At 41.6% G+C, this 25837-nt stretch overlaps 2 protein-coding genes across 3 annotated transcripts; one reads left to right on the plus strand and one right to left on the minus strand.

Annotated features, from left to right (window-relative positions):
- Positions 1 to 1905: 1905 nt before the first annotated feature.
- LOC309708757 (neuromedin-K receptor-like) lies at positions 1906 to 7815 on the minus strand. Its single transcript, XM_082537047.1, has 5 exons — positions 7385 to 7815; positions 6728 to 6916; positions 6398 to 6548; positions 2949 to 3145; positions 1906 to 2873 (listed from the first exon to the last, which is right to left on the minus strand). Exons 1-5 carry the CDS (start codon positions 7732 to 7734, stop codon positions 2675 to 2677), a joined length of 1086 nt encoding a protein of 361 aa, XP_082393173.1. The 5' UTR covers positions 7735 to 7815; the 3' UTR covers positions 1906 to 2674.
- An 11896-nt stretch (positions 7816 to 19711) lies between these two features.
- LOC309708233 (inositol polyphosphate-4-phosphatase type I A-like) lies at positions 19712 to 23777 on the plus strand. Of its 2 annotated transcripts, none has more exons than XR_014277216.1 (3): positions 19712 to 19965; positions 20317 to 20776; positions 21829 to 23777. XR_014277216.1 is itself a non-coding variant. In XM_082536052.1 (3 exons), exons 1-2 carry the CDS (start codon positions 20288 to 20290, stop codon positions 20617 to 20619), a joined length of 267 nt encoding a protein of 88 aa, XP_082392178.1. In that variant the 5' UTR covers positions 19712 to 20287; the 3' UTR covers positions 20620 to 20776; positions 21829 to 23777. The 2 variants fall into 2 exon arrangements, 1 of the variants encoding a protein (XP_082392178.1); XM_082536052.1 differs by having other exon boundaries at positions 19712 to 20500; positions 20566 to 20776.
- The last annotated feature ends 2060 nt before the right edge of the window (positions 23778 to 25837 follow it).

A 25837-nucleotide genomic window follows, 5' to 3' on the forward strand; every position in this document is an offset into this window, starting at 1 on the left:
AACATTCCAAAATTCCATCAATAGCCATAGACATAGTTGTTACAACATTATATTTTATAGAGTTATGAACATATATAGCAACCCTGCCGCCCGCCTTATTTAATCTATTCATGTATTTTAAATCATATCCATTCAAACAAAAATCTATTCCTTTATCGACATTGAACCAAGTTTCAGTGATGGCTATAATACTAAAGGGGCGAGAAAATTGTTGCAAATAGTCCTTAATGAAATCAAAATTAGAGTACATACTTCTGCTGTTAAAGTGAATTAATGAGAGCTTCCCGTCTAGGTTAATTTCTTTTTCATATTGTTCCTGAGTGAAATAATTACAATTTTTAACAAAAGAAGAGAGAAAGTTACTTTCAGAATCTATTTCTGGATCTATTATATTATGCTCCTTATATTCACAATCTAGATCAATTACTTTCTGTTGAAGAACTAATTTCAACGTGTCAAGAATAATCCACAAGAGTCTTCATCAAAAAAATATATGTCTATGATGTATGTGTGTTCAGGATTAATGCACCATCGCTTCCTTTGTCAGCTGTCAGGCACAATAAATGGCCCAAATCAACAGCCACGGCTTTACAACTACATACCTGTTTTTCTTTTTGTTGGTTTGTTTTTAACCACCAGCATAGAGGCTGTCATTCTTCTCGTTCTGCGCGCAATTTTAATCCTTCATAATAAGTAAGTAAAGATTATTTGTAGAGCACTTTTCACAGGCATTAAATTCACAAATCGATGTACAACAATTAAACAAAATTAATTACAAGAGAAGCATTTTAAAACAGAATCAAAATAAATAAAAACACACATAAAAAAAATTCATCAGAAGGCCTGATTAAATAAAAATGTTTTTCAATTTTGTTGTTTTTTTTTTCTTTTTAAAAAGACCTCACAGAGTCTGCTAAACAAAGCCAGAGTGTTAAACTGTTTCAGAGACCCTTGGTGCCACAGACTGAAAAGCTATCTTCCCCCCTGGTCTCTTTTCTTGTACGAGGGGCAACTAACAGACTTTGAGTCATAGCTGGACTGGCCATCGGGCATACCGGGCACTTGCCCGGTGGGCCGCTGGTGATTTTTTGTTTTTAATGGGCCGATAGATTTTTTTTTTATATATATATATAGGAAGGGTATATATAATGAAAGGTGTTGGATTGGCCAGTTGGTCATGATCGACTTTGGGCTGGACCAATTACAGCCGAGGAGGCCGGATGGACCCTCCCCCTTGTTTAGCAATCACGTGGCTTTCACGCATTGCATGCCGGGAACTCGTGGCAAAACAATCCAAGTACCGCATCAAATGCAAGCATTTGCAGCACCGCAAAACGTTCATTCTCCGGTTCCAATACCTTCTTTTTTTTCTTTGCCGCACAAAAAAGGAATGTACAAAACAAAAGGAGAACAATGCCGGTCCGTACAAAGACAGACTTGACGAAAAGACAAAGAAAAGATACGAGGAAAAATCAAAGGAGTGAAAGGGTCAGACCCTTACGAGCACACAGAGTGGACAAAAGACGTCAGCGTGCTGCCCAACTTTCACCACGCTCATATTTATAATTATACGGTTCTTGGAGTGAGTGCATACACTCATGAAGTTTAGTAACTTCAGGTCACAGCAACAAGCCCAGGTACAGTTTGCCGACGGATGGGTACAGGACCTTGAAATGCACCGTGTAGAACGAAAGACCATCGTACCTATCATAAGTTTACCAGTCTCACAAATCGTCTTCATAAATACACATTCGTTAACCGTTTATTAATAGGACCTTTGAGCTCAACGGTAATTAATTAGTAGTGGAAATAATCTCTGGTAGCATCACAGAAATGTAGCAGTGACAATAATATTGTATGTTGTAATCGTACTGGACAATTAGTGATACAAAAACCCTGTTTTATCCTGTGAATAAAAGTATATGTTTTTGTCAATGTACCATGGTAATAACAGAAGCGAAGCGCAATATTGTGTCAGGACAATTTACTATTTATGCACAATAAACAAAGGAGCATAGCGCGACAATTTCTGTTCAGCGCCAGACTTGCTTGTAACCTATATCACCAATTATGTTATAAAAATGACGCATTAAATACTACAAAACTCTGACCTTTGTGGGAATGCTTGGAGCAGACTAACATGTGAGCTGGAGTGTTCTGGGACGTTATATTCGGCATATCCAGACCATCCGTCTGCTCTTACTTCGGAAACATGGCTTAAAAAATTTCTCTTCAACAACGTAATCCGATAAAAAAAAAAAACGATCTCTCTACCCGTCGGCTTCCCGTGGCTGTCATGCGACCGGCTATTGCAGTTAATAATACAACAGCTTCTTGACATTTTTTGTGTTTCTTTTTATCGCTGTGTAACTGAATTCAATTGAAAGCCTGCGTGCGCTAGTACCTCTTGCCACAAGTTCCCAGAATCCTTTGCGGTTTTACCCCTGAATGACGTCACATTTTCAATCTTTATCCTGGTGGCCCGGTCTCTAGTCAAAATGCCTGGGCCGATTTTTTGTCCCAGTCCAGCCTTGCTTTGAGTTTGTGGTTGAAAAAAAAAATCCACAGGAAAAAAAAATGAAGCAATCAGTTCAAAATAATGTAAATGAAATAAATAATCCACAAATAAATAATTCACGTTTAGCTGGAGTGCGCTCATTGGATCAAAAATACCCTAACTATCTTTATTATTCAGCTCAGAGTTGGGTTTTGACCTGTTTCCACGAGTGCTCTTGTCTTTGCTCAGGATGCTGGTGCACACGCTGCTCTGGTGACACGGTCGAAGTCTTGTGCTTTGGAGCTCCAGCTCATCGTAGCTCGACACCCGGACAAAAGGACACCAGCGGAAAACCTGCTTGAAACCAGCTCGAAACCTGCAGCCAACGAAACGCTGACATGCAGTTATGCTCTGATTAGTGTTGGTGAGGTGATGACTGACTTGGACTCACCTGCTATTGAGGCAGCAGTAGATGATGGGATTGTACATGGTGGAGCTCATTGCAAGCCACAGCACTGACAGGTAAACCTGCTGGATGTACTTCCACTTGCTCAGACGCTTGTTGAGACCCGTCGCGATGAAGTAGACATGATACGGCAGCCAGCAGAGGGCGAAGGTAACCACTACAATAATCATCATCTTCACCACCTGCAGGACACAAGCCATCAGCAGGAGGGCAAATCAGTAGGCGGGCCCCCGCCCCCAGAAGACATTCTGACATTTCACAGGAAAGCGGAAAAGGAGAGGCACCGGTAATAAAATGAATGATGGCTTAATTCCGTTCAGCTGCTTCTATTTTTGGGTGCTGGTATTTTGCATGCTGGCTCGCTGCCACACTGTCATGTCTCGCTGGGGCACTTGAAAAGAACAGAGCCTTCATTAGTGTCAGGAGTGACACGTGATTTTCCTGCTGTCAAAGTGCTGCAAACGGGTCTGTTTTACAGCACAGTGATTTTTGACAGACAGCCTTCTTCAGTGTGCAAAATGGCAAATGTAACATAAGTAACTGCGGGAAAATGTGCTGGTATAACATAATAACACAAAATCCTTGTCTGGGGAATTATGAGATAAACTGAGATGTGGCATCTGAGACAATACAACATGGGAAAAAATAATCAGAAGTTTTGCAGCAGGCTGGTAGCATCACAAAAAAACTACAAAAAAATGTTTTAAAAAAATATGTACAAATGACTATATATCATAATCCGAACCATGAGTAGAAACAGGAATAAATTATTCTTTCCAGCTTTAGTTTCTTAAAGGTACAGTAAAGGTGTCTTTAAATCACGGTGGTCTGGCAAATCTAAAGCAAATATTTGATTGCACAGGATTTTATTATATATGGGGATGTACCAGTGCAGTGAAGGATAGATGCATGAAAACTGGAGCTGAGAATATCTGATGTGCTGAAGGAAACCAAGACATCGAATCTTTTTAACAATAGTCTTTGCATAAATGATAGAACACTGACACAAGCCCTTCAACTGGAAAATTACCAGTTATTATTATTATTAATACCAAATGGTTCCAATTGGTATCAGTCAGTGAGGTTTTGATTAGGAGGAATTCCACTAGTGCTGAATGTGTTTTTTTTATGTAAGCTCTGTAGCTTGGGAACGCCTTGGGGAAGAGATTGAGACCATTTAAGTTGTATAACTCTAAAGATGTAAGCGTGCAGCAGAAACTCAAATGGATGTGGGTAATTTGTTTTCTTTGTTTTCGTTCTGGTGTGTGTATGACCTCCTGCCTTGTTTGTGTATGTCTTGTCTTTTACCCCAGAATGGCTCTAATGAGAATGAAAATAAAGACTAAAGAAAGAAGTAAGCTGCTTTATTTGTCTTCCTCACTAGACAGTGAAACAAAAAAAATCTACATCTGAGTTGTCAGACCACAGAATATCTGAATAAAAATCTGATGTTGAGTTTGTAATTACCTATTGGCTGCTCACTGGGCTGAAACTGAGCTAAACAAAAAAGTGGAGGATGTAAAACTGAATCTGAGCTGATAGATACAGAGAAACGCTGTTGGATGATTGATTTGTCACTATACTTTATACCTTTCACACTACATATAGTTTAAACCGTATCCAGCAAATCTTCATATTCAAAAGCTACATTTTTGCTACTTTAGATTAATTCAACTTTGTCACACTGAGCAATTATTCCGTATTCAAACTTCCATACTATCCATACCTGCATCCTAAACATCATTCTTAGCAGGAGAAATATCAAATTATGAGTGCAAACATTTCTCTAAATGCTACTTGAGCATGCAATGTCTGGCACCGTGGTAGCTCAATGCACAGCGTAGGAAATAATGAGTTTATTGACCATTTTTATCTCTCTGTAATTATAATTTCGATTCATTGAGTCCAGGATGGCTGTCATGAGGAGAGGGAAAGGTCAGGGATGACGCACCAGTACCCAGGAGGTTTCAGGTAGGATGAAAGAGAGAGCACCGCAGAACGCATCAGCAAGTTACAGCACAATGCAAAGCTGTGGGGGGTTAAAAAGAAGCAGGCAGCGATTCATGAGCAGAAGTGCATCTGCAACAGCATGCTTTCTTATCTGATGCAGTGCCATGAAATATTCTTAAAAGACTCCTGCAAGCAACAGACTTTTTTTTTTAACTTTATAGAAGTATGTGGTTGTTTTGTTTTCTGTCCCCAGTTTGCAGGAAAAAAGTGCCAAATATGGCTAAAACCATATATGAGATCATTAAAATCAAGCTGGGAAACTGTTGCTGGGTCAAAGACAAACAAAACCACAGATTTATTCCTTTTAATTCCATCCAAAACACCCTTAATCAATGAATACTTCCAGTGTCTGACCCTTAGGGTCCCTCTTTGAATAATCCTACATGGAGCATTTATCAATGAACTGACTTTAATCCCAGGCCCATCTTGATAGACGCTCGTCATGACATCTGCAATGACCTTAATCCCTGCTCAACCCAGCGCTCACAGTAGCTGCTGGAAAGTACACTGTGCCGTCTGGCTGAGGAGTGAATCGATTGCCTCCGGATCCCATCCTCTGCTATCAGGATGTGGCCAGTTTCTTTACTTCTGTGTGATCAGGCTGTTTCGACGTGTTGTGTTTGCAAAGGTCAACATTAGTGCCCGGCAATAAAGAGATAGCTTGTGCCGGTGCATTTGTCCTGTATATGGTTTTCAGATAAAAGCTGAACCTCTGCTGCGTCACATTTTACTGATCAAAGCTGGAGGCAGTCAGCAGACATGCTCGTATTTATTTTTTTATATATTTCGTTTGATTGTTCATTGTGTTAGGATTTCCTTTAAACCTGCAGATGTGTTATCACATTTTACTGATCAAAGCTGGAGGCAGTCAGCAGACATGCTCGTATTTATTTTGTTATATATTTCGTTTGATTGTTCATTGTGTTAGGATTTCCTTTAAACCTGCAGATGTGTTATCAAACATCTGCACTCTTATAGTTGTTGTGCACTAGCATATCATTGCTTCTCCGGGGATGTTTTAACACAGTATTAACTTAAAGCATTTCAACATTTCATTACTTGTTGTATCAAATTTAAGATGGAAAGACTTTGCATGTTGCATTTCAGTCACAGAGCTGGTAGTTTTCCACTCTGGTTTAGGTAAGTGTTTTTTTTAATATATATATATATATATACATATTCTCAAATAGGAGAAATAACTTTGCCATTTTTCTTGGTTAGCTACAGTAAACGTAGAAGACCTAACATTTGTCTTTTCTGTAAAATGTGATATTTTTTCCTTCACGCAAAACTGTGTTTTTATTACAGCCATTTACAAGTTATGTTAAATTCAAGTTTGTTTTTCCCCATAAACATTTTACACTATTAATCAAAAGTAAATCGTTAAGGAGAGGATGAATGCATTGGATGAGCACAGTGATTACCTTCCTTTTGGCCTGTAGCTGTCCTTGGTAGTTATCAGATGAATCTCCAGGGATCTCACCTCCCCATAGTGTCACCCCCACAATGGTATAGGTGATGCCCATCACCACTAAGGGCAGTATGTAGACCAGAACTGTAACTATGATATGATACCTGTGCAAATAATGAAGCAGATGCCAAGCTTTTAAAGGAAGCTGTCTGACGTTGCTTGACCAAAGCAGCTTTAGTGGGAGTGATAGCAAGCTAAGAGAAACAAGACAGCTGAAATCTGAATTGATAAGGATGGTTAAGTTTTCAGAGAAAAACAGAGGAGGGTGTCAGTGTGATCTCACATGAAGGAGTCTTCGGCCATGCGGGGCCAGGCCACGTAGCAGACGGTCCTTTGGGGCAGAGTTCGGATGGTGGAAAAGTAGCAGAGCGGGAAGGCCAGAACCACAGCCAAGCTCCAGATACAGACAATGACCCCCAGAGTGGCTTTAGCAGGCAGACGAGGCTTCATAGGGTGGATGATCGCCATGTACCTACAACCGAGAGCCCACAACTTAGTGAGTGAGTGAGCTCAGCTATCAGTTGATGCCCACAAGTGTGAGTTTCTCCATGGTAGGTGGGATGCAAACCCTGAAATGGCCGTTACTGTGGCAGAATACTATGATTTACCCAAGACCTCATTAGACCCAAAGACCCATTTTCAGGCATTTAAAGCGTGTAATTCATCAGCTGTAGTTTATTTTTAAAGTCAGATTAAAGATGGGAAAAAATAAAACTGTAACAATTTTAAAATAAGTATTTTCAGACCAAATTCAGACAAAAAAAATAAACGAAACAGTAAATAAAATAACACTGAACACCACTGTTCAGCTGCAACTTATATACAGCGGGGGGGAATAATCTAACTAATCTAACCAAACTGAAAAAAAAAAAGTGTTCGTAAAAAGAGGTCACTGAAAGGGCTCTTGCGTCTCTCCAGCTTAATAATAACACGGCCGTACCTGTCGATGGCGATCGCGGTCATGGAGTAGATGCTGGCAAACACGGCGGTGACTGGAAAGAAGTTGTGGAACCTGCAGTACACCTGGCCGAAGTACCACTCTCCGTGAGCCGCGTAGATGAAGTTGATGAGCGTGTTGAAAGCGGCCATGGAAACGTCAGAGAAAGCCAAGTTCAGCAGGAAATAGTTGGTGACAGTCCTCATCCGCTTGTGCGCCAGAATAATCCAAATCACTATCAGGTTCCCGAAGACCGCCACGGCCAGTACTGTGCTGTAAGCCACCGACCACAGCGCGACGCGCCACGGAGGCTGCACGAACTGGTTGGTCAGACCTCTGGTTGTGTTTTCCATTCCTCAGGTGTGCTCGATCCGATCTGTTTCGCTCAGTCTGCTGCTGCCAGAGGTCTCTACAAAGATGCGCCACAGACGCGCGACGTGCTCAAAGGACATGTGACCGGTGAGGCAGAGAGAGTTCTCCACATGCGTCTGCCATCGTTCAACAAATCAAACAAACATATAAACTCTCTGATCGTAGTTTTCACATTTTAGTCTGCACAATTAAACAAGCACACAGATTTTTAATGAGAAATTGATACTTTATTCTGTTCTGTCTGTGTCTGTTATTAGAAACACACATTGTTTTTGGTTGAAGTCATGGACCTCTTTAAGCTAAATCACATAATTCAAAGGCAAATAAACAACTAATTTAATAAATAACTGGGTTGCTATTTGGTATTGTTACGGCTGTGACCGTAATTGTGTGTGGATTTGAGTGTCTAGGTGCTCCTCCGGGATTGACGATTTGGCGTTGGTAATGTGTTGTTTTTGCGTGACTGTTATGTGTTTCCTACTTTACTTTGAAAGTCTGTGTCATCTTAGTGTGTTCAGTTTACGTTTCCTTGTCTCGTCAGTTCTGATTTGCCCCAGCTGTGTTTCCCTCCTGTTGTCCATCCCCTGATTGTTCCCTCCATGTATTTAAGCCCTGTGTGTCAGTTGTCATGGTCGCGATCTCTTTCCCCCCCCCCGTTGTAAATAGTTTGGCGCCTTGCGTTGTAAATAAATATCATTTTGCTTTAAAGAAAATGGTGGTCGTTTTGGGATGATTTTTGTGGGTTTTTTTTGTGTTTTTTTTCTTTATTTTTATTTTCCTGCGTTGCACCCCGGTTGCCTAGGCCGGGGTGTAACATTATGGGGGCTCGTCCAATCACTGTGGGGTCCGAGGACCGCTTCAGCCGTCCGCCGTCGCTGGCGGGTCCGGGGAGGGACCGCTCCAGCCTTTATCCGCCTTCGCTGGAGGGTCCGTGGGACCACTCCAGCCTTCGTCGTCTGCTGGAGGGTCAGGGGGACCGCTCCAGCCTCCATCAGTTTCATCTGCCTCCGCTGGAGGGTCCGTGGGACCGCTTCAGTCTTCATTTGCCTTCGCTGGGGGGTCCGAGGGACCGCCTCAGCCTTCGTCGTCTGCTGGAGGGTCAGGGGGACCGCTCCAGCCTCCATCAGTTTCATCTGCCTCCGCTGGAGGGTCCGTGGGACCGCTTCAGTCTTCATTTGCCTTCGCTGGGGGGTCCGAGGGACCGCCTCAGCCTTCGTCGTCTGCTGGAGGGTCAGGGGGACCGCTCCAGCCTCCATCAGTTTCATCTGCCTTCGCTGGAGGGTCCGAGGGACCGCTCCAGCCTTCATCCACCGTCGCTGGAGGATCCGAGGGACCGCCCCAGCCTTCGTCGTCTGCTGGAGGGTCCGTGGGACCGCTCCAGCCTTCATCAGCTTCGTTTGTCTTCGCTGGAGGATCCGAGGGCCCGCTCCGGTTTTCCGTTTCCACTGGAGGACCCGTCCAGTTATCAGCGTCGCCTGCGGGACGGTGGCCGGTGCCGTATGGGCTGGACATGGAACAAACATTTTTCGTTGGGGTTGTATGTTTTAAATGTTTGTTTTTTTGGGTGTTTCCTTGAATTAAACATTTTGGGGTTAATGTTAATTCTTGGGTAAGGGGGTGTTACGGCTGTGACCGTAATTGTGTGTGGATTTGAGTGTCTAGGTGCTCCTCCGGGATTGACGATTTGGCGTTGGTAATGTGTTGTTTTTGCGTGACTGTTATGTGTTTCCTACTTTACTTTGAAAGTCTGTGTCATCTTAGTGTGTTCAGTTTACGTTTCCTTGTCTCGTCAGTTCTGATTTGCCCCAGCTGTGTTTCCCTCCTGTTGTCCATCCCCTGATTGTTCCCTCCATGTATTTAAGCCCTGTGTGTCAGTTGTCATGGTCGCGATCTTCTTCCCCCCCCCCCCGTTGTAAATAGTTTGGCGCCTTGCGTTGTAAATAAATATCATTTTGCTTTAAAGAAAATGGTGGTCGTTTTGGGATGATTTTTGTGGGGTTTTTTTGTGTTTTTTTTCTTTATTTTTATTTTCCTGCGTTGCACCCCGGTTGCCTAGGCCGGGGTGTAACAGGTATAACTGTTATTGGCTACTTGCACTTCTGCAGTACCATCACATCCACATTACAAGCCTTTGGAATTTATCACATTCCTAATTTCATATGGAAAAAGTGACAGACAACGAATCTGAAAGACAAGGAAATGTTCTACATTCATAAATTACAGACTGCTAATCACACTGGTTTAAATGACGATTGAGATTTTACAGTTTTTGTTTGTTTTTACTTTTCAAATTTTGTTTGTCCCTAGAAATGCATTTGTATTATCTGTGGTTGATGGTATTGTATGTTGCTTATGTACATTTGGTTTAAATGTAATAAATATTTTGGATATCATGTTGACACCCTTTTGGTATCCTGCATCCAGGTTTTGAAAGTTCTTTCTATTGGTGGAGCATCGCTGGTGGACGCTTACCACTGGTGGAACATGAAGATCCAGCATTTCGATGAACTGTGTTGATGAAAGCTTATCTGCTTAAAGATGTTGGAGTATTCTTGGTCAAACGTGACAATAAATGTTAAAACAAGTATATTTTTTTCCTTTTTTTTGCTAAAATTTTGGTCATAACTCCAGGAGAAATCAAATTTCATTGTAAAACATAAAAAATGTTGCTGTAGCATTAGATCTGTCTGAAGCTTTAAATCAGCCTGAGGGTGATACTGTTAAATCCTTAATAACTGTTTCATCCAAAGCAAAGCTCGTGGTGTCAGGATTTTATGGGTTTGTCTGTATTATGTAAGAGGTTTAGCCAATGTGAGAGCCCAATAGGTTAGCCTGACTTAGTGGTTCATGTACAGAATCTGTTTGTAGAGAATAAAGCTCAGTAAAACCAGTAAGTGTCGAATATAGTCTCTTTAGGGTGCTACATACAGTATCTCACAAAAGTGAGTACACTCCTCACATTATTGTAAATATTTTGTTATATCTTTTCATGGGGCAACTTTGAAGATATGACACTTTGACACAATGTAAAGTAGTCAGTGTACAGCTTGTATAACAGTGTAAATTTCGTGTCACCTCAAAATAACTCAACATACAGCCATTAATGTCTAAGCTGCTAGCAACAAAAGTGAGTACACCCCTAGGTGAAAATGTCCAAACTGTGCCCAAAGTGTCAACATTTTGTGTGGCAACCATTATTTTTCCAACACTGCCTTACATCTGTTGGAAATTGAGTTCACTGGAGCTTCACAGGGTGCCACTGGAATCCTCTTCCACTCCTCCATGATGATATCATGGAGCCAGTGGATGTTAGAGACCTTGCCCTCCTTCACCTTCCATTTGAGGATGCCCGACAGATGCTCAATAGGGTTTAAGTCTGGAGACATGCTTGGCCAGTCAAGTACCTTTACCCTCAGTTTATTTAGCAAGGCACTGGTCTTTTTAGAGGTGTGTTTGAGGTTGTTATCATGTTGGAATACTGTCCTGCGACCCAGTTTCTGAAGGGAGGGGGTTGTGCTCTGCTTCAGTATGTCACCGTACATGTTGGCATTCATGGTTCCCTCAATTAACTGTAGCTCCCCAGTGCCAGCAGCAATCATGCAGCCCCAAACAATGGCATCCCTCTACCATGCTTGACTATAGACAAGAAATGCTTGTCTTTGTACTCCTCACCTGCCACACACCCATAACACCATCTGAACCAAATAAGTTTGCCCTGGTCTCATCAGGCCACAGGTAATCCATGTCCTTAGTCTGCTTCTCTTCAGCAAACTGTTTGCAGGATTTCTTGTGCATTATCTTTAGAAGAGGCTTCCTTCTAGGATGACAGCCATGCAGACCAGTTTGATGTAGTGTGGCGCATGGTCTGAGCACTGACAGGCCGACCCTCCACACCTTCAACCTTTTCAGCAATGCTTGCAGCACCCCTACATCTATTTTTAAAAGACAACCTCTGGATATGACGCTGAGCATGTGCACTCAACTTCTTTGATTAACTATGGTGAGGTTTGTTCTGAGTGGAACCTGTCCTGTTAACCTGCGTTATGGTGTTGACTACTGTACTGCAGCTCAGTTTCAGGGTGTTGGCAATCTTCTTAAAGCCTAGACCATCTTTATGTAGAGTAAAAAAAATTTCAGATCCTCTGAGAATTCTTTGCCATGATGTGCTGTGTTAAACTTCCAGTGACCAATATGAGAGAGTGTGAGAGCAATTACACCAAATACAACACACCTTCTCCCCATTTGCACCTCAGACCTTGTAATACTAACGAGTCACATGACACTAGAATCGAAAATGGCTAATCGGGCACAAATTGGACGTTTTCACCTAGGAGTGTACTCACTTTGGTTTAGGCAATGATGGCTGTATGTTGAGTTATTTAGAGGGGGCAGTGAATTTACACTGTTATACAAGCTGTACACTGACTACTTTACATTGTATTAAAGTGTCATATCTTTAATGTTGTCCCATGAAAAGATACAACAAAATATTTACAAAAATGTGACGGCTGTACTCATTTTTGTGAGTATTTCTTGTTTCAGATTAAGGTGAAATCCAATCTTTTTTGGATGTAGGACTAATTTATGAACACCTCTATAAAAGATCTATTTTCTGTCTCTGAGCTTCTTCATGACAGTAGATTAAAACAGCAATTGTTTTAATTTTACCTTGGTACATCGCAATGATTAAGGTCAAACTGTTATTAAACCCAAACGTTGCATTTGTTAATAAAAACTTACTTTGTGTACTAAAAGTTTACTCATTCTCACAGGGTCAGACTTCCGGCCTATTCTGACGTGATTTGCTTTTCATTGATCAAACTTCACACAGAGATCAGACACTTGACAAGAAGACACATCCATACCCCCCCCCACTGCCACCCCCTACTAAATAACTGATGCCTGAATTATTCAAAGCAAAAAGAGGGTGAAAGTTTAGGTTACAGCTAATGATACTATCAGCTGTTACTAAATAGCTCCTGACCTTTTTAGTATGGGAGTAAGGGCGTGTTTACAACAATTTCGAACACTGACATTTTAAAGAGGGAGTGGCCCAGAAGAGGTGGCCTCTGGGTAATGAGTTCTTGCTGAGAGGAAACAGACTTTCTGACCTTCTTTTGGTCTTTTCACAGTGTGCACAGCTTAAAATGGCCCACAGCCTCTATTATAAAACCCAGCAGAGTGCAGCCTTTCAATAAATACATATTGAAAACAAGTGAATATGGAAACATCAAACAACCCACGTCACTGAAGAGCTCATAAAAGCAAGATTGCTCGAGGCGCTTTTTGAGGTAATTGCAGTCATACACAGCAGGAGAAAAACAAAACACTTACTGGGCATTAGAATTGTGACGCTGATGTCTGCGTGGCAACACATCAAATAACTGATTTGTTATTAACATTAGACAACCTCAAGTGAATAATGCAACACGCAGCACTGGCAAAGCACAAAGCAGGATTTTACAAACACAGATTTCAAGAGTCCTCCGGATACACTTGTCTTTTTTAATAGTTTATTCATGATTTTATTTAGCCAGAGTCAGTGAGACAATGTGGAGGACTAGAGGACAGTTGCAAGGAAAAAGGAGGAGTCAGAACGTAAAATACGATTTTCTTATTTTTATATATTCATATCAGCTGATATTATGAACAGGCTCAGTATTTAAAAAATGGTTTCAGTTCGCCCTCCCTCAATCATAAAATCATGCCAGAAATACAAAAGAGCAAAGAAGAGCCCGTAAGTAGTAAGAATGTACTACTCAAGGTCAAGGAAGCATTTCCAAATGCATAAGTGTATCCAGCTGACCTGGAGGTAAAATACAGCTGTCAAAACGAGGTATGAACAAACTGACCTAATTAAGTGAGACACAACATTATACTCACTGTTGAGCTAGTTAATAGGTATGCCCTCGTTGTCATCTGTTGTGATTTTATTTTGAAAGGATGCTTCCTGTTATGCTGCAGAGTGCACGCGAGAGTTCAATAATAAAAACTAAGTGTTGTTCCGGTGAAAAGCCGATGCCCCACGTGTGATTATTCCTCCGTCTAGACAATATAAGTATCTTCAATATTCATGCAGATTCCGCTGGAAGACCCGTCTCTGCTAACAGGTTATGGGCCCAGGAAAACATTGAAGCTACGCCAGGGGAAAGTTTACCACCAGAAAAGTCGCAAAGTACAGCGTGTTCGGTGAGGGCTAGCGTGCTAAGTTAGCACCATGAATAAGCGTGCTGGTGAACCCAGTGGCCGATGGGCAAGGTTGGTTTTTGACGGAGATGAGAAGAATTATGAACTGTGGGAGACAAAATTTTTGGGACATCTTAGATTACAAGGTCTAAAAGACACAATATTGAAAAGCGATGACGACGAAGATAAGAATGCCCAGGCCTATGCAGAGTTAATACAGTTCCTGGATGATAAGAGTTTATCGCTCGTGATGAGAGAAGCTGCCGATGATGGACGCGAGGCACTGAAAATTTTAAGAGACTATTATGCAGGAAAAGGTAAACCAAGAATTATCAGCCTTTATACCGAACTGACTTCTCTGAAGAAAGCAAGCAGTGAGAGCGTCACGGAGTACATCATACGCGCAGAGACATTTATTACAGCCCTGAGAAATGCTGGAGAGACACTTAGTGATGGTCTGCTTGTAGCGATGGTGTTAAAAGGTTTACCAGAAACATTTAAACCTTTTTCCGTTCACATTACGCAAAGTGAATCAGAAATCAAGTTTGCGGAATTTAAAACGAAACTCCGCAGCTATGAGGACACTGAGAAAATGCGCTTAATGGAACAAGAGGATAACATCATGAAGGCGAGAGTGCAACCCAGCGTGAGACCCGCAGCAGCTGCTAATGACCACAGGAGAGACATGTCAGACATAGTCTGTTTTAAGTGTGGCCAACGGGGACACAAGGCCAGAGCATGCCGCTACAGACAGTGGTGCAGTCACTGTAGGAGCAACACCCATCGAGAGTCGACTTGCAGGAGACGACAACGGAATGATGAAGCACGCATAGCCTCGGAGGAGGGCGACAACGCAGAGAGCGACGACACCTATGTCTTCCGGATGAGCGATGACTACGCGCCACCTCAACAGCCACAAGACATCAGGACCAAAGGCCTAATGGTGGATACTGGCGCAACATCACACATCCTGAATGATAAAACAGCGTTCAAGAAATTTAATGACGACTTCCAGCCGGGAACGCACTGTGTGGAATTAGCTGATGGCACCAGGTGTAAAGGAGTGGCTGAAGGCAGAGGAGATGCAGAGGTGTGCTTGATAGACAGCAGAGGGAGACAGTGTAAAACAACACTGAAAGACGCCCTATGCATTCCCTCATTTCCACAGAATATCTTCTCTGTGAGAGCGGCCACCACGAACGGAGCCACTATCATCTTTAAGAAAGGAAGGAACGTCCTTCAACACAGAGACGGTACAAAGTTTCACATCCATGAGCACAACAGACTTTATTACCTTGAGACTGTAAGTGAGTACGATGATAAGTGTAATAATTGTTTTGATGTGCAGACATGGCATGAAATTTTGGGACATTGCAATCATAGTGACATTCTGAAGCTACAAAATGTGGTTGAAGGTATGAAAATCAAAGGGAAAACTGACAAAGAAAGTTTGAACTGTGAGGTGTGTATTCAGGGAAAATTTGTCCAGACTAGGAATAGAAACCCTGACAGGAGAGCTGAGAAACCTCTCGAGCTGGTACATACGGATCTAGCAGGGCCGATAGATCCAGAATCACGAGATGGACACAGATATGCATTATTGTTTACCGATGACTTTTCCGGTGCAGTATTTGTATATTTTCTCAAAAACAAAAGTGAAACAATGCAAGCAACTGAAATCTTTTTGGCCGATACAGCCCCACTCGGGAAGGTAAAGTGTATCAGGTCAGACAACGGCACAGAGTTCATGGCAAAGAGTTACCAGGTATTGTTAAACAAACATGGAATAAGACATGAAACTTCAGCCCCATATTCCCCTCACCAGAATGGTACAGCGGAACGTGGCTGGAGAACACTTTTTGATATGGGGAGGTGCATGCTTATTGAGAGTGCCATACCAAAGGAATTATGGACGTATGCAGTTCAAACAGCGGCTATCGTGAGAAACAGATGCTTTAACAACCGGACAGGGCAGACACCTTACTTTTTGCTGACTGGGCGGAAGCCCAATCTATCCAGAATGCGAAAGTTTGGGTGTGAGTGTTATGCTTACAAGCAAAACAAGGGTAAGCTGGATTCTAAGTGTACAAAAGGGATTTTTGTAGGCTACGACAAAAACAGTCCAGCATACAAGGTTTATTTCCCAGACAGCGCCAAAGTGCAAAAGTTTAGGCTGGTTAAGTTTGTAACCAAACACAATGAGGAAAAGCAAACACAAACTGATACGACATCTGAGGATGAAGACATACAGGTGAGGGAGAGACCAAACATGGACAGGGAAAGCCCCAGTACCAGTTCACAGGAACCAGATACTGACAACCAACCAGAAGTGAACAGTCAGATGCCACTTAGTGATGAGACTGAAAACTCCAGAAGGTATCCTTCTAGAACAAGAAAGAAACCAGATTATCTAAATGAATATGAGTCAGGAGAAGACATTGATGATCAAGTGCTGACTAACATAGACTACTGTTACAGACTGATAAGTAACTCACCCGTGACATTCAGTGAAGCTGCAAGGTCACCCAACTCTAGAGAGTGGAAAGCAGCTATGGATGAAGAAATGCAATCCTTAAAAGAGAACAACACCTTTACCCTAACAATCTTACCTGGGGGAAAGAAAGCAGTGGGGGGTAGATGGGTATATGTGAAGAAAAACAGTGGTGATGGATCAGAAAAATATAAAGCACGGTACGTAGCTAAAGGTTACAACCAGTGTTTTGGGATAGACTATGATGAAACTTTTTCTCCGACTGCTAACCTGACAAGCATAAGAGTATTGATGCAGTGTGCAATACAAGAAAACCTGATTTTGCATCAGATGGATGTAAAAACCGCATACTTGCATGCACCAATAGATTTTGAAGTGTATGTTGAGCAGCCAGAAGGCTATGAAGTAAAAGGAAAAACAGATGAGAAACTGGTCTACAAGCTGGAAAAGTCACTTTATGGGCTTAAACAGTCAGGCCGAAACTGGAACAGGACATTACATGACTATTTGATAGAGAACGGTTTCATGCAGAGTCCTGTAGATCATTGTGTTTACACAAGGAAAACAGGAAAAGAAAAAGTGATCATGATCATATGGGTTGATGATATTATTATTGCAGCCAGTGATGAAAGGGTTTTGAAAACTGTGAAGGAAATGCTAACTGCAAGATTCAAAATGAAAGATATGGGGAAACTCAAACATTTTCTTGGTATTGATTTTGAGCAAACCCAAGATTGTGTAAAAATGTTACAAGAGAGATATGTAGAGAACATACTGGAAAGATTTCAAATGCAAGACTGTAAACCAAGATCAACTCCTTGTGAACAAAGGTTGAACTACAATGATGATGCTGAGAAAATGAACAATGTCAGAATGTACAGAGAGGCAGTAGGTAGCCTTATTTACTTGACCTCTTGCACACGACTGTTTTTTAGCGAAAATAAAACAAGAAAATTAAATATTTAATTAAATTAAATATTTAAAAAAAAATTTTTTTTTTTAAATTCTCACTAAAGTTCAACATACAGAGTGCTGTATGTTGAACTTTAGTGAGGATTCTTTTTTTGAACCATTTATAAATTTTAAATGGCAGCACATAATCACACCTGTGGTCCTCAGGGCTCAAAAATGACCCCGTTTGCTTTGAAGCAACAAGTATAAAATATCATCCATCTCTGTGTTTCAAGGTTTTATTCAACTTTATTCCAACTCATTGCCTGACAGTTTTCTATATTTTGGCATGGTAGGAGGGCATGAGTCTGAGTGAAGGCAAACTTTCATGAGGACAAAGGCGTGTCCATATTTGACCCAAGTGCAGGAGGAAGCTCAGGTTTATTCCTCTGCACTGGTCCCATCATGGACAGCATTCTTTCTGCAGTTGCAGGCCAAGGGGCATATACAGTAAACAAGCTGTTACAGGTGATTGTTTTCTTTTGGAAACCTGCAATGTTAGGGACAACTCGTGTCCTGACTGCAGGACAGACGGTTTGCCATCGCACACGAGCATGTTCCATGTACAGCTGGACCTGCATCACATGCTGCCCATGTTTTTGTCTCAAAGTTCCCTGGTTTACTTGGATGTTCTGTTGGAGGGGACAGAGTCCTCTGAAGGGGACTTGGTGCTCATACAGTCACATCAGTACCAGGATCTTACATCACAGCAGGAGGAACACCCACTTGTGTTTCAAGTCAAGTCAACACCAACACACATCATACACCTCAAATGGGAGCACGTTTGTGTCATGAACGACGATCATCTATTGTGTCTTTATCAAGAAATTATGTCCTTTTTGTGCTTCTATGATTAATCTTGTGTCAGCATGAAAACTTCTCTACCAGACTCAGGATGTCATAAACTGGCCGTAGCGACTCTACTGGATGCACGGCAGTAAGAATCAACACACCCACATATGCCTACAGCTGCATTCGGTCCATTTTTCTTCCTCTCTTGTTGTCCCTCCTTGTTCATCATTGAGTTGGCTGTAGAGCAGGTCATCTGCTAATTGGATGGTTGTTGGTTCAATCTCTGTGTGCTCTAGTCTGGAGTTCTTACCAAGGTGTCCTTGGGCAAGTTACTGAACCCCAACTTGGTCTCTGATGCATCCATTGGCATGTGAACGTTAAAAAGCAGAATACAAGCAGAATACACTGTGTATAATGCTTTCAGTACTCGAGTAGAAAAGCCACTGAAGGAGTATGGGACCTGGCACATGTGCTTGGACTGTGGTAGATCATCTTTCTCTGAGGCACATGAGAGAGTCAGGCATCGTCTGTCACTGGGAAGGTTAGAAGACCAGATCAGTGTTTCCTCACGTTACTGCAAATATTCCTCTGTCTCAGCTGATTCCTCTTTCCTGCTTGATTCTTTGTCTTCATCATAATTGAAATGGATGATGTGTAGTCCTCTGACACATCTTCTATTTCAGTTTCACATTCTGAAAATTCAAGAAACTTCAAGAAGCCCAGTCACTTTCTCTCCAAGCTCCTCAGACTACCATGTCCTGGATGCCTGAGAACCTACTTGAACATAGTTCAGATTCTTCATCACTTTTCTTCACTTCATAGCCTTCTTCCACTTCTGCAGGTGGCTGATGTGCTTTTTCAGAGAAAGGGTAGCATGTGCTCTAAATATTGACAATATTTTCTATATCTTCTAACCCTGGATCTTCCTGAACATTGATTCTCCCTCCTCATTATACTAGAGGACAATATGTGCTTTGTCCTACTGGTCATTGCTTTGCACAACATGGTAAAAAAAAGTATGCTCATCAAAGTATGCAAATCTCCAGTGCAATGGAGGCTTTTGAGGATACTTTCTGTGTATGTATTATTGCAGAGTCTACCTTACAATACGAAACACTTTGATGCGGCTGTTGTTGTGATTTGGCGCTGTATAAATAAAATTTCATTGAATATAGAGCACCTGCCTCCTTATTGTGCTGCCTGTTGTGGTTGTTATGACCAGTGCTTGACCCCACACATCAGTGATCCAAGATCAAAGATGTTTGAAAACAGTATGGTGTGAAAATACGGCTCTTTGCAACACTTTGTACTTTGGGGTCATTTTTGTCCACGAGGGCCAACAACGTTATAAAATTCAATAAAAACCACATAAATAAATCAAATTACTTGAAACTTATTCCAATCATTCATAGTATAGTAATGAATAACTTCTGTTATTTTCAGCCCATTTGATGAATAACAAATACATTTTTGATAGCAAAAGATTTCTTTAGAGGACAAAAATGACCCATGGACAACACAAGGGTTAAATGCCAGAAGAAGAAGACTAGTCTCCCTAAATCTGACTCTGTTTATTACCGGAATCTGGAAAATACTGTAAGAAAGCTACATAAAGTATCAGCATTGAGTAACAATTTAAATTCACGTCCTCAGCAACAGCATTTAACAGTATTTCCATGTACTTCTTACCTTTGCAATTAACTGCAGGTTAAACGGCCCGGTGACTTGCAGCCACGATTAGGCTCATTGAGAGCAGGCATGTGCATGCAGACAGTGTTTGTTTTTACATCTGGTGGGTAACGTCCCTCCCTATATTTTTGGAACAGTACCTCTGAAGCTTGATTTAGATTTCTGCAGGAAATTTACGTTCTAACTTCAGATGTAACACCTCTTAACACTAAACCGGTCCATCATGCTGTTGTTTCCAGTTACAGCGTATATTTCCTGCTGAAGCATATTTCAGGCATAAGACAGAAACATTACAAAAATATACACCTGCAGGCCACTCTATTGTCTTTATTTGACTAAATGCACTAAATTGCTGCCACAAGCTTTTGAACACATGTACCTAATAAAGTGGCTGGTGAGTGTCCTCAGTCCCAGCTCGGATACAGATGTGTCGGTGTGTCTTTGTTCCCTGCAGTAGTGCCCTCTCCAGCTCAGTCATCATCCACATACCCCAGGACACTGTCCGAGCCAAAGAGATCATCGCCTACGTCAACACGCTGAAGACTCAGGTCAGCTATTACGCAGAGAGGCTGTCTCAAGCTGCCAAAGACCAATCGGCCAGCGGACTGGAGTGGACGCTCGCCAGTCTGGTTGACAAGGTACTAAAAGTGTTTGACGTTACGTGGGGACGCTTCATATTTCATTCATACCCTCTTCCTTTCAGACCCGTCAGCTGGTGGCAGTGTGCGGCTGCAAGCTGCTAGCTTCAGCTATTTAGGCCCTGAACGCAGTACGAGTACATCGCAACCAAAGCTTCTCCTTCCGCTGAGTCTGAACAAGTAGTGCTCCGCAATGACCAGGATACGCTGAGAGCAAAGTACAGCGATCACAACAGCCAGTCGTCACTGCACGTGGACTGGCACGAAGAGGAGTGGGTGAGTTGATCAGCAGTTATTGGCTGTTTTCTGATTCCAGATTTTTTATTTCTTTAGCATGACAACAGACAAGCTTAGTTTCTTGGCACACATTGTGGATACAGCTTGATATCTTAACTACACTCTGAACTCTGTTTTTCTTTTCTTGTTGCTTCTTCTTCTTCTTGAGTCATCCCTCTCATGTTGATTTCCAGCTCAGGTCACTCCTTACTTTTAAGAAGTTGGAGGATTCGTGAGCAGATTTTTCCTTCACCATATCAGCCGACTTTATTCTATGAGAAAATACTCTTAAATGACTCGTCTTTAAAAAGTGTTCAGTGTTTTATGTCTGGTCTGTGTGTCATCTTTGTCTTTACAATGTTGCAGCAATACTTTAGTAATGATATGATATGATATGATATGATATGATATACCTTTATTAGTCCCACAAGGGGAAATTTAAATGTTGGTTTAGTGTAAGCTCAGCTTTTTAACTAATGTAAGAAGTGTTATGACTGACTCGTTTTTAATACCTAAATCTGGCCTCAGTGCACAAACCTAAATGAATCGGTACATATGAAAGCGCCCAAGTCACGAGCTGTGTTCAAGGACATGGATAAAACAAAAAGGTTCAAATTTGTGCCCAAAAACCCCACAAATCAGTGTCACTGTTTTAAAATCTGCTGCGAGACCGCTCTAAATGTCAGCTTTTTCTTTACGTAAAGACTGGGGTCTGTAACATATCAGCTCGTTTCTTATTTATTAAAGAACATGCCTGACACCAGGCTTTTGAGTTAACGGCTCCATTCGATCTCTGCAAGTATTTTTAAGTATTTTTAGGTTCTTTCCAGCAGGATTTGTGGCTAGTTCTGGAGCTTGACCCTAAAAGATTTCAGTGTGTCGGTGCTTCTGCTTTCCCTGTTGTCCTTCTCTTCCGTCTTTATTTCTGTTTCTGTCAAATTTAAAAACAACTGCACTCTGAAATACACACTCTTTGCAAGATGTTGTCTAAACTAGTGGTTGGAAGGCATATTTGTGTTTGGTCTCTGATGGTTTATTTACACTTTTTGCAGGCCACGCCCACGGACTACAGCGCCATGATGAGCAACAAAGCCAAGAAGTCTATTGACTTCCTTCTGATGCAGGACACCGCCCCGACGATAGCCACGGACGTGTCACTGCAGTACCGCCTCGACATCGTCTTCTGCCAAACGGTCACCTACACATATTTTAATTATTGTATGTCTGAGCTGATGCGTTTATCCTGGAGTGACTCAGAGTGAAGGAGAAGGCCAAGAAGAAGTGTAAATATCATAGAAGCAAGGAGTTCAGAGCTCTACGACTTAGTGTCTTTATGGTATTTATGTGTGTAATGGAGACCAGGGGTTCCATTACCCTTACTTGTATTTTTATTAATTGACTGACTGATTTGTATTTAAAAACCGTAATGAAGAAAAACACACACTGGTTGATTGTGATTCTTTATTAGGCTTTTTGGGTTGTTATTTAAGTGACTCGTTAAAGGTGAAGAGACAGGGGGACTGGCCATCCTACCTGTGTCAGGAAAAGAACCTGTGTTAGAGCTGTTCACATTTAATCATTTGTCTGTAACCTAAATTAGTTGTATATGTAAAAAGAGAAGTGTTAACAGTACTCACTTTGTAAAGAGTAAAAGCAGCTCAATCACCTGCTTATGAGCTCCTGGAGAAAACCAATGTGCCAGGCTAGGGGAGTGTGTGTTGGAGTGATTTTGTTAAAAGTTGTCATTATTGTGCTTGGACCTTGTCTTGAACTGTATGTTCAGATATTTTCTGTTCCTCCCCCACATGTAGGATGTTGGGGATGTTACTAGCTATAGTTTTCAACTGCAGGCACAATCTATATAAGATTCTGGTTTCCTTATTTGGTAAGGAATGTTCACTTCCTGCCCTTTATGGGCTCACCATGTAAATGGTGGACTGTTAGAGAGGTTAAGCCATATACGAGGTTGAGGGGAGATGACCCTTTTATGACTAGAGATGCGGTTAAAACGTTTGTAAGCAGGAAGTCACGTATACAGACACACATACACTCTCTCTCTCACACACACACACACACACACACACACACACACACACACACACACACACACACACACAGTGCCTTAGCTTTTACCACACAACATATGGGGTTTACAATGGGCGGTTGTGTAACTGTTTTCATTCAATAAAAGGCTGCGAGTGGAGGCTGGAGTTGGAGTTGTCTGAGTTTGGGTGTAGAGCTTGCAACTCTGAGAATCCGACCAGGCTTCCCCTGCACAAGTAAAAACCAATCGAACTCTGATTGTCTTACTTTGTTCTGAGTCAGCGAGGGCTGAAACCTAACTGTGGTTAAGGTGTTTTAATGCAGCGGTCCCCAACCGCCGGGCCACGGACCGTCGTTTGGTCGAGAGATGAGGCTCGGGTGTGAAATGTATGGTTTTCAGAGTTTTTATCGTTTTTTATCGTTATTTTGTTATCGTTTTTATCGTTAACTCTGTTTTCCTGGGTCTTTCACGTGTGTTATGAATAAATCTTCTTTTTTTCCGGTACCGGTACTAGTTTTATTTTGTTGTATTTATCTGTGACACCTTAAAGGCCGGTCCGTGAAAATATTGTCGGGCATAAACCGGTCCGTGGCGCAAAAAAGGTTGGGGACCGCTGTTTTAATGTATATAGAAGAGACTGAAGTTTATATGTTATGGAGTTATTTATAGGACTTGTTACAAATCTTCATATGTCTATGATGTGTTATATCAGCCCGTTCTCACTCCCGAGGCGTAACATGTCGACGTTTTGTCACGTCCCGCGGCGTTCCTGAGGAACGTGAAAGGAGACCTTCGGCGTTCTTATGGTACGCGGCGGGCTATGGCTGGAATCCAGTTCAATGACGCTCCCGCGGTAATAGACGTTCCAGCCCTGTATTCCAGCCCTAAACCTAACCTTATCCCTAGCCCTGACCATAACCTTATTCCTGACCTTAACCAGGACTTTAATGATGTTAAATAGCGTGTTTCTAAGCGATTTGAAGAAAAAGAGCAAACGTGTAGATTCAGTCCAGACAGTTCTCATATTTCCTCTTTTTTCCGAGGTCGTCATTCAGGAACGTGGTGGGTAGCCAAAAACGTAATATGGTGACGATTTGTCACCTAGCGTAAAATGTTACGCTTTGGGAGTGAGAACGTGTTGGTTATATTGTAGTGGTTTTCTTATGGGGAGGGTTTTGTTTCCCTTTGGTTTGCTGACCCCCAGACTTGGTCTATTCCAGATGCTCACCTGAATCAGGTAGAGTATAACAGGAAGCCATTTGCTTTTCAGAAGGGTTGGATTCTTTGCTGTATCACCATGTGTTCTCATTAATAAAGTACATTTTACTCCAGTCTCGTGCTATTTTAGTGGAAGTGAACCATGACCGTCGGCCAAAACTGACAATATGACTATTAAAAGTCTGAGTAATACTGTAATTTTCTGCTGCTCATTCCTGTGCAATATCCCATCTGACCTCCCGTCATATTTCTTTTCAAGATTTTCTTATTTAATCACTAGTGTACATATATTTATAGATACATATATATATATATTTAGTCATCTTTTCTCTTTTACCACGTCTTTCTAATATTTTGCTCTTTACTATTTTTCTATTTTTTATTTTATTTTATTATATTTTATTATATTTTCTTCTACTGTACCATGCTGCTGAGTGACTGCTGCTCGTCAAACACATTTCATTGCAATGTTGACCCTGTGCTAACTTGCATATGACAAATAAAACTGAAAACAGTAAAGGCAAAGGGAACACATCAAGTAAGGATTTCACACTCCCACTCACAACGGCACTTTCAAAGCATAAAGCCAAATGCTTCAAAATTTCATTTTGAAGCATTTTAAAAATGAATGTGTTTGAGTTTCATTGCTCCAAAGTAATGTTTTCATATAAGCAAGATAACCAGTTTGCAACCATGTAAGTACAGTCCTCTATTGTGAACAGACGTGTTGGCAATCTGTCTGCGTTTATAAATTAGACAACAGTTATTTGCAGATCTTCATCAATCTGCCTGAGAGTGATTGCAGTCGGTCTGAGTTGGACTGCAACTGTTTTGAGTCAGGTTGCCTCCAAGGAGGCAGTTTATTATTTTCCTTTCCTAGTTGGACAGATGGCTGTTGTTTTGTTTTTACTGTAGTGTGCTGGGCCATTAATGGCTCAGGGGCTGCAGCGTATCCGCGCCAACACCTAAGGCCAACGTGGAATCACCGGTCAGACTAACATAAAGAAAGAATCTGTTAAATTACACATTTGTATTCATTAAGTCACAGACAATGAAAACAAGCAGAAATCAAGATGTAATATTTTTATAATTTTATTGATGTTAAATTAAAGTCCCAGCTTAGTTATGTTATCAGTGCAAGTCACTTCAATCTGTATAGCACCAAAGGAAACAATGGTGTTTTCAAGGTGCTTCACACTGTAAGGTAACAACTTACAGTATTAAAAAGAAAACCCCAAAAGAACAAACCCCTCTGAGCAAGCACGAGGCGACAGTGGGAAGGAAAAACTCCCTTTTAAGAGGAAGAAACCTTCGACAGAACCAGGCTCAGGGCGGGGTGGCCATCTGCCGCGACCATTCCTGGGGATTTCAAAAATGACTTGATCTGATCTAAATGTAAAACTAGCTCATTTAAAGTGTCCAGTGAGTTTTAGAAAATATTTTGCTGTTGATATCACGATGTCACTATAAAGTGGAAACTTTGTTTCTTCCCTTACACCTCCCAAAAAATGCCCGCACCGATGAGAAGCACTTAGATATGCAACTTGGTTCTGTGAATATCTTTCTTTTGAAAGTTTTAACAATATCTTCATCAAGATCTTGGAAGTTTAATTGCCAGAATGTCACCAAAGATGCATGCTTCCATCTTTTACAGAGGGATTTGAAAACCCTCTCGCTGAGTTTCTTGAACTTCTCTGGTGGGATTTTGTCGTATCTGGCCCTGATTTCAGTCCAGATTTTCATGGTAAGCCGGTTGGAGATAGCTTCAGCACTTTCAATGCTGAAGACTGTGCCTGATT

The sequence above is a fragment of the Aulonocara stuartgranti genome (genome assembly GCF_965226115.1).
Source record: "Aulonocara stuartgranti genome assembly, chromosome: 6".
Classification (NCBI taxonomy): domain Eukaryota; kingdom Metazoa; phylum Chordata; class Actinopteri; order Cichliformes; family Cichlidae; genus Aulonocara; species Aulonocara stuartgranti.